Below are 8,849 nucleotides of genomic sequence, written 5' to 3'. Positions count from 1 at the left end.
ATTGTTTGGGGGCCATCGACCACCCCACAATCGAGACGTTTGCGTGGGTGGGCGGTGGGGCTTCACCCCATCATGTTAGTGTGATGGGCCAGAAGGCGATGTCCCCTACTATAAGAGGCTGTTGATGCCACCCACTCATGCGTGCCTACGCGGGAAGGAGCACGTCATCCGGGTAGTCAAGATTTTAGACGGCCAGACCTTGTGTGATCCTATTGTTGGGACATAGATATCTAAGTCGCGGAGGCTGACCTACAATTTAATTGAAAGTACTAACCAAGTTATGAAAGATGATTTGTAGGCATTACGAGGTAGAGCCTTCGCCTGCATCCTCCGACCCGGCGAAGGTGTGGGAACAAAGGCGAAGGCCTCTGGAGTCAACGGACTACGGCCAAGAGTAACACGAAGGCAGGGCGCCAAGGATGAAGGTCTGGGCGTCACATGTGGACCGTAGGGCTGAGGTGAAAGCGCTCAAAGCGGAGGCACTGATGGGCTTGGCCAGGCTTCCGTGGAGGTCTTGGAAGGTGCCCTAAAGATGCATATGGGCTGCTAGCAGGCCGGCGATTAAAGCCCATGAAGTAGAAGCGGTTGAGATGATGAAAGGCGGAAATGCCACTAGTAGTTTATACCTGTATAGGAATATTCATAAGGATATCCCTTAGTTGTCATTGGGCTGAGATGTAAAGTAGCAACCCAAGGAATAATGTCCTATAAAAGGGGGAGCCAGACCCCATGTAAGGGAGGTTGGTGAATACATTTATGGAACCCTAGTTGTGTTTGGGCCCACCTACCACTCTCTATTAGTCTTCGCCTAGGGCCTCTGCCTAGGCGAAGACTCCATCGCTTCACACCTGCTGGATAACCAAGTTTTCCAACACCTATGAAGTATAAAAATTCTGAATAAAAATAATCTTTGATGCATGGTTCTTGCAAGTTCAACAAATCTTATCAAATGCACGAAAATAAGATGAGTTGGGTTCAACACAGATCAAAGCCACTCATGACTACTACTACTACAACTGATACAAATTGACCGGGTGCACTCCGTAGGCAATAGTTTTACTCACAGTTTTGTACAGTATAGTGTCCGATGAGATGAAATGTGTCGGATCAGACTTTCTTACGAGCGTAGTAAAATATTAGAGTGAAGCGAATGCAACAGTAAAGCTAGACACCAGAAGTGAATTGAGAAAAATGCTTCTGACACGCTTGAGACTTGAATGCTTGGTGCAATTGTGATAGGTCTTTTTTGTACTTATTTGATTCCAATCCAATCAGTGCAATTGTGATAGGTCTTTTTTGTACTTATTTGATTCCAATCCAATCAGTCACAACAGTCGAGGGGTAGACTAAAGAGTGAAGAGTGGTAAAATCAGCATGAGTTAATTCCCAACTACTTGCATCACCATTACTTGCACTTCTCCATCTTCAGCTCACCTATTTAACCTGAGTCTAGATGCACCTCTTGGGCTCAATCCACATACTCCTGAATACACACACTCGTGAGCCAATCATCTTTCTTCATCACCTAGAGGTGCTTTGTCTTCCTCCTTGCACCTCTCACGGCCTGGAGCCCATGAGAGGTTCAAGATGGAGATAAATTACCTCATACGGATGCTAGTGTTTGGAGAAGGCCTTCAAGATTGGGTGCTTTAGATTCCATAATCTTGTTGCACTTGAGCATTAAGATGTAGATCTGCATCCCTCAATCCTCAGAGGTAGCAAGATTATGAAACATAAAGCACCTCGCTGAGATGCTGGTGCAAGTTTTGCGAGGTTGCTCCTTCTCCATCCTTTACGAGGTACTATTGTTGAACATGAGCTTAACCTAGATGATTGCAGATATTTTTGCAGATCTTGTGTTAATAGAAAATCTATAATCATCTGGTTCTGTCCTATTCAGAGGTTCCATACTCGATTGGGGGTGCTTCAAGTTTGCGAGGTGCTCGTTCTTCAAGATTGGGTACTTAGAGCATCTCCAAGAGTACCCAATATTTTCTTCTCGAAAACATGAAGTTTTACAACTCCTAAAAAAGTATTGGAAGGAATAAAGAAGGCAATCTCCAAGAGTTTTTAATAATTAGCCAATTAGTTGTGTTATTAGTCCATACCTGTTTGTATCAGTGGCTCCTCTGCTCTGCATTAGACTAAGACGAGACTTGCTCCTCGCTGCAAGGTTCTTGCAAGTTCAACAAAGATATTTTGTAATTAATCTAATGATCTTTATTTGATATCATAAACATTGAAAATACATTTTGGAAGATTCAAGAGAGATATTTTGTAATTAATCTAATAATATTCAACAAGAACCATCATCGCATATACACATGGATAGCACAAAAGTTCATGTCATCCCTGCCCTTGCCATTCGGTATAGTAGATGCAGCATCCTTCTAGAGTTCATCAGCAGACCGTATTCCCTATATTCCCTTGTTCTTGGAAAATTAGTAGAGGAGTAAACAAAGTTCCATTTGATGTATGTAATGTTGCATGGTGCACTAAAGTCTGGCCTATGTTGTTTCTTAGCGGTCGGACAATCCTACGCGCTGACCCAGATTTAAAAATAGGTCCCAAACGTAAAATTGTAAATGACACAGTAACAAGCATCACAGGAAAATGAGAAAACACTTGCTTCAACAAATTTTATCTAATACATGCAAATAAGAGGAGAGCAGTGCCATCCCACTACTCAATGTCATCCAACTTCTACCAAGACATACCTGTTCTAACTACAGATGATTAACATGACTTCATACTAGTTCTAACTACTTAACAGATTAAGATTCTTGATTAAGCTCATTGTCTTTTCGGTATAAAAATGCTATTCTATTTGCATGATTCGGCGAGATCTTTTGTGATGTTTTGGATTGTACTCGTGTGATTACATTGGCATGAATTATATAAGATTATGTTCAAATTGGTGTGATCTCTTATGTCATAGATGTTGTAACTATTTCCTATAAAGTTAGTCAAACTTAAAATTAAAAATGACATAGTAACAAGCATCATAGGAAAACGAGGAAATACTACAGAGGATAATGTCAGACGCATTCAAATATACAGAGATTGGACTTTCTTACATGTGCAATAACATTTCAGCACCAACGGCTCCTCTATTCTGTATTAGACTGAGGCGAGACTTGCTCCTCACTACCAGGTTCTTGCAAGTTCAACAAAGATTGACACAGACATTCATATAAATACTTCATATATTAGCAAGGGTTCGTCGTACATGAGCCCAACACATACAATACATAACTTTGTGCTATCCCATAGATCAAAGCCAGTCTTGGTACTACTAGTACTACCAATGAACAGGACCCAAAGCACACAAAATCTCAATGTGGTCCAATCAGTTTGGTCTTGTTGAGATATTTGAGGTCATGAGGATGAAATTAATCTACTAGAATATTCCCAACACGTGCAGTATTGGAAACTATTCGACCAACCCCTTGAATCTGGGATGGCATTTACTGGTAGTGGTCTAAGGCCCTCTACATTCGAAATGATTCCACTTCCAATTCCATCTCGTAACTATCCCCTTTTTCATCCCGCAGCTATTTAACACCGGGTTCCCTTTGAATCGTCCTTGCTCCAACTCCAAACCAATTCAAATCACAAACTAAGCCACTAGACCCATAGAGTAGCCATTGCCATGACCTCCGCTGGAGATCCTGCTGCCTAGTTTTCCACTTTCAGACACCACGTCAAGTCGAGAATGACATGGAAGAAACTCTTCACCATCAAGGATCCATCTGGCGGGAGCGGCGGTGAAGCATCATTCTCTGTGACCCTGGAATGCACGGTGACCAAGACCCTCAAAGCCGATGGTCACTGGCAGTCGGTGTACCTCCTGTACGAAGGAGGCAGCTCCACCAGGATCTTGAAGGTGAATCAAGCCATGGGCATCCCTGATGACTAGGAAGGTGTTCGTGATGTCCTCCGTGGCTTGATGAGGACATTCACAGTGGCTGCAGCAACTCAACCTCACCGATGAGCAGTGGAAGGACATCCTTCCCGAGCGTGAGGTTCCTGAACTCATGACCCTAGCGTGCGAGGCCTGCCAGGATAGTTGCATCACTCATGCCATGTTTGAGCGTTGGGTTGATGAACAATTTGAGTTCATCGCGTCCAAGGAACTCTTGACGCTCTGTGCGGAGGCGGTGGCGCCAGCGGGGTGTCAAGACTGTAGCATCTACCCGCATGATGGAACATCTAATCCTATAGCTGATGATGCTATGGAAATGCCTGGCTATGGCCATGCATTCCACCGCATGTACATCACCGAGTGGTTTGGCAGGAGATCCACCTGCCCGATGTGCCGACTTGATTTGGCTACGCATCTTGACCCGGCAGTGCAGAGATTCCTCTCGCACTTCACCGAAGAAGATTATTGATTATAAGCTCATTGTTTTTTGTTGTATAAAATACTTATTATGCATCATACTTCTCTCTATATATTTGGTCAAAATTCAGAATCTTTGAGTAAATCTCCGCTCCGTCGCTTTCTCTGTTTCATCGCTCTGACCGCCACGATCTCATCCGCAACTCCGCTTGTTTTCCTTCCTTCCTAGAGCTCTCCAATTCCCTCTACAGACCTAAACCGCGAGGAACATGTGGTTGCCTTCTCGTACATGTGCTCAACACATAAAATACATGACTTTGTGCCATCAAACTAGACACCCAAGGCAACAAAAAAAACAAGCAGAAACCAACTGAGGAAACTTCATCCACTACAGCATCTTCACTGTTCGAGGCGTTCAAAAAAATGGCAGGTGGACTTTCTTCCTTGTTCAGTAACATTTTAACACCAATGGCTCTTTTGTTCTGCATTAGATTAAGGCCAGACTTATTCCTTGGTTCAAGGTTTTGGCAAGTTTAACAAAGTTTTGACACAGACATGCAAATAACACAACATATATTAGCAAGGGTTCATACTACATGAGCTCAACACATACACTACATGACTTCATGCCATCCCACAGATCAAAGCCAGTCATGGTGCCTACTACTACTACTACTACTAGTACTACTGCTGCTGCTGCTGCTACTACTACTAGTACTACTGATACAAGACAACGAACAGTACCCAATGCACATAAAATCTCAATGTCATCTAATCGATTTGGTCTTGTTGAGATAGTTAAGGTCATAAGGACTTCTAATCAAGTTGAGACGGTGAATCGTCTTGAAAATGATGTAGTCTCCACTGACATCGACACTACACTATAGTCAGAGAGCCAATGGGCATCCTCAACAGTGCTGCAAAGCACAAAGATTTCTCCAGAATCATGGTCTTCAACAACTCTAGTAATGCATTGTTGCCCAACAACCACACGAACAACAGCTTCAATGATTAGGGATCGTGCAGCTTGGTCATGTACACGACGTCCCCAAGTCACAAGCAACCTGTTTTGTTCTCCTGGCTCCACACCTAGCTGCCAAAACACATCGTTTGTTCTAGAGTACACATCCGTGGTATGGTAACTAGTTGCCATCTGTAAATATGATTTTGGTTAGAACAAATGACAATCGAGGGAAGGGGGAAGCAATGAGGTTAGCAGACACAATAAAAAGTTCATACAAATAGTACGGTTTGATATGGAGCACGTTACCTTTATTCAGATCCTAAACCCACCAGGGAACGTGATTGGGAAAATGCAAACGGGTGAGGGAAGGGGGAGCAAGCAGATTGATGCAATGCTATTAGATGGGGGAAGGGGGATGCTCCTTTCATATAGACCTTGCACGATTGACACGAGTGAAGTGAATGTGGTAGGAAAGCTGGACACAACAAGGAATCGAGAAAAGGGGCTTTTGACCACCATGACACGCTTGAGACTTGAATGCTAGTGTGGTTGTGATGGGTCTTTTCTGTACTTATTTGACTCCAATCCAAGTAGTCACAATAGTCGAGGGGTAGACTGGTTGCTACCCTTTATACTGTGTCCTATGAGATCAAATATACAATGACCAGACTTTCTTGCGTTCGTAGTAAAATTCAACAGCTATGTCTCATCTGTTATACATTAGATCTAGGCGATACTTGTTGAGATGAACTCCTCGCTGCATGGTTCTTGCAAGTTCAACAAATTTTATAAAAGACTACTCATACGTGTTTGGTTCAACAAATCGAGGAAGCATCCCTTGTAGGGTTGCGAAGAGTGAATTGAATGCATGAGGAAAGCCTCTGCAGTTATTTCACTCCAAGCATTCATAGCAGTCGAGGGGCAGACTAAAGAGTGAAGACGAGTTGCTCTTGCTTCCATAAGCAATTTCTCTTGCTTGGTTTTGCAGAGTAGCAACTAGCTAGAGATGGCTACATAGTTTCATAGGTCCTAATCGTATGCACTCGCTTGGCTATGGCTAAAGATGCCGCTTTAAATCCAACTACCTTACTAGTACTTCATGCATGCAGCCACAGCCAGTGCAACTGTTCTTTGTAGCACAGCTGATCTAACAAAAGTTCTAGTCACAGCTCAGTAGCAGAGTAAAATGTTTGGGCTGGTCATATTTACATGACTCGGACTATGAGGCGTGCATACGATTTATAAGAAATAGGTAAACATCATTTCATCAATACTGTACTTCTCTATATATATTTGGTCAATAGAGTTTAACCCACCTAATACAAAGTTAAACATAAGTTCATTTACATGGATATTATTACAACAAGATAAACTAAAGAACATCACAATTGTCTCCAGTGAACATTGAAAACACAAATCAGAACATCAGTTATGAGATACTTGAACATCACACCTATTTCAGAAACAGAGAACAAGGGCATATCTCTAATGCCATAGATACTAAATGTTAACATCATCTGACCATGTTGCTACTACTCAGTTGAAAGGAACCGATGAGGACATCGCTCCATCGGATACAATTCCTATCAACTCGACACCAAATTCTTTATAAGGACCAATGACAAGGGCTCATACACGTCATTTGAATTATGAGGTGCGTTCGTTCCTTATGTTACATAATAATATTAATGAGGACAGGATGCTACTAAAGTTTTGTTTCGATGGCCAAGAACTTGATGAACTTCAGCAAGACGGTAGTTTCGATGGCCAAGAACTTGATGAACAACTACAAAAGCAATGTACCACCTAATGTAAAAGTTAGAATGCACTGCAACCACTACAACCCTTGTTTGTAGGCCATGGCGAACACAAAGCTTGTGGAAGACATAGAGATACACAGACATGCCCAAGAATGATCATAGTTATCCATGATCTGTGTAAAAATGAAAACAATATGCAGAAAAAAAGAAGAACAAAGATGCCTAGTAGTAGGGTGGAGGGCAAAAGCTTTGGGATGGAACTGAAGCAGGAGCTCTGGAGAGCCTTCTTCTCACCCCTTATCTCTGCTATTATATAGTTTGTGGGTTGTGGACCACCCCATGACCCACGTGTGCGTGGCTGCACACCCATGACCCCACGTATATAGCGCAAGAGTTGACACGATATGTATTTTGTTGTTTCATCAAAACTATGATCCGACCTGTCAAGATTTCTTTAGTATCGGACTGTCTTAGGCCCTATTTGGATGGATTGCGACTAGTTATCCATGGCTAAAAATAACCAACAAAAAATCAGCCAAATAGTTGTGTTATTAGTCCATACCTGTTTGTATCCTAAACTAATTATTGGGTTCTATAGATTAGAACTAGTTGTTAGCCCCTGGTAGTCGGGTTCTATGGACTATTTGGATGGCCCCTATATTTTATAGTGATCCGGATCGTCTATATTTTGTAGGGTCGGACTGTCTTATGGTCTAGAAAATTTCAGTATCTATACACCCACGTCCTCTGATACGAAAGGACAAACACCATTAGTATAACCAGTTACCAAATGACCAAATTAAAGGACCTGAGATACACCACGCTCAACAGAGTTTAACTGACCTAATATAAAGTTCAGCAAAAGTTAACACAGACATGCATGCAAATAAGACTTCACATACGGTCGTCCCACATACCAAACCTTGTCATGACTTATACTATTGATACATCCCACAGATCAAGGGTCAAGGCGGGCGTGCAAGATGTTGTCATCCACGTTCACCTCACTAAGACGGCGTTGGTGATCGGTTGGAGGCTCACAAACAATGGGGACGTACTCGAGCGATGGAAAGTACAGCACCGACTAAGACTCTAGCGAGGAGGAGGACGATCTAGAGTACTGGTGAGTCGGCGAATCGCAAGACCGCTAGCCTAGAGGAGGATGCTTTAATTTTTTTTCTCTTGTCTGGAAACTAAAAGCACCTTAGAATACATGACTACTTTATCCATGGTGGAAAATTCATGGGATATAATTTGAATAATCCATTTAGTTTTTTTGGAGGGTATTCCATCCCTAAGCGTGCATTTCCCTTGCTTCCTAATTATAGGCCTTAGTTCAAACAGCCACAGATGCAGTCACACACAAAAAAAATCACCAGTTGCAACACAATAAGCTACAACGAGCAGGTTTATTTTTTCTTTTTTTGTAATTTTTAGGTGTCAAATTCATGGATCTTTTAATCATTTATTATCATCGTCTTTTAGTTTTATGTTTATTTATATTATGAAAAAACAAAAAATCCAACAACTAACTGATCGGATATATAAACATGTGCACAAGAGAAAAAAAGAAAAGACGGATATTAGGTAAGCACAACATTATGTATTAATCATTTTCTATTACAACATGAAATAAATTACGGTCTCTGATGACTAGACGGGGCGGTCTTCCCATCTAAAAAATTGATTTCACACCACGCCGAGCAGTCCCGCCAACACGCACCGAAAATTAGATGTCTCTCTTTTGCCCTCCGCGCGGAAAATAGGTTTACCACGCCATCGA

The 8,849-nt window shown here is 42.2% G+C and overlaps 1 protein-coding gene across 1 annotated transcript; it reads left to right on the top strand.

The window, feature by feature from the left end:
* Nucleotides 1–3,715: 3,715 nt before the first annotated feature.
* Nucleotides 3,716–4,394, top strand: LOC136532139 (uncharacterized). Its single transcript, XM_066524746.1, has 2 exons — nt 3,716–3,886; nt 3,966–4,394. The coding sequence occupies exons 1-2, from the start codon at nt 3,716–3,718 to the stop codon at nt 4,392–4,394; spliced, it is 600 nt and encodes a 199-aa protein (XP_066380843.1).
* The last annotated feature ends 4,455 nt before the right edge of the window (nt 4,395–8,849 follow it).

Source organism: Miscanthus floridulus, unplaced genomic scaffold (genome assembly GCF_019320115.1).
Source record: "Miscanthus floridulus cultivar M001 unplaced genomic scaffold, ASM1932011v1 fs_527_5_6, whole genome shotgun sequence".
Lineage (NCBI taxonomy): Eukaryota > Viridiplantae > Streptophyta > Magnoliopsida > Poales > Poaceae > Miscanthus > Miscanthus floridulus.
This window is presented reverse-complemented; position numbering and strand designations above follow the sequence as displayed.

Bases quoted from the DNA above. Each gene is read 5' to 3' on its own strand.
- LOC136532139 (XM_066524746.1), top strand. From the start codon at position 3,716: ATGACATGGAAGAAACTCTTCACCATCAAGGATCCATCTGGCGGGAGC. The intron at 3,887-3,965 runs GTGAATCAAGCC...GGACATTCACAG, and splicing joins GCTCCACCAGGATCTTGAAG to TGGCTGCAGCAACTCAACCT.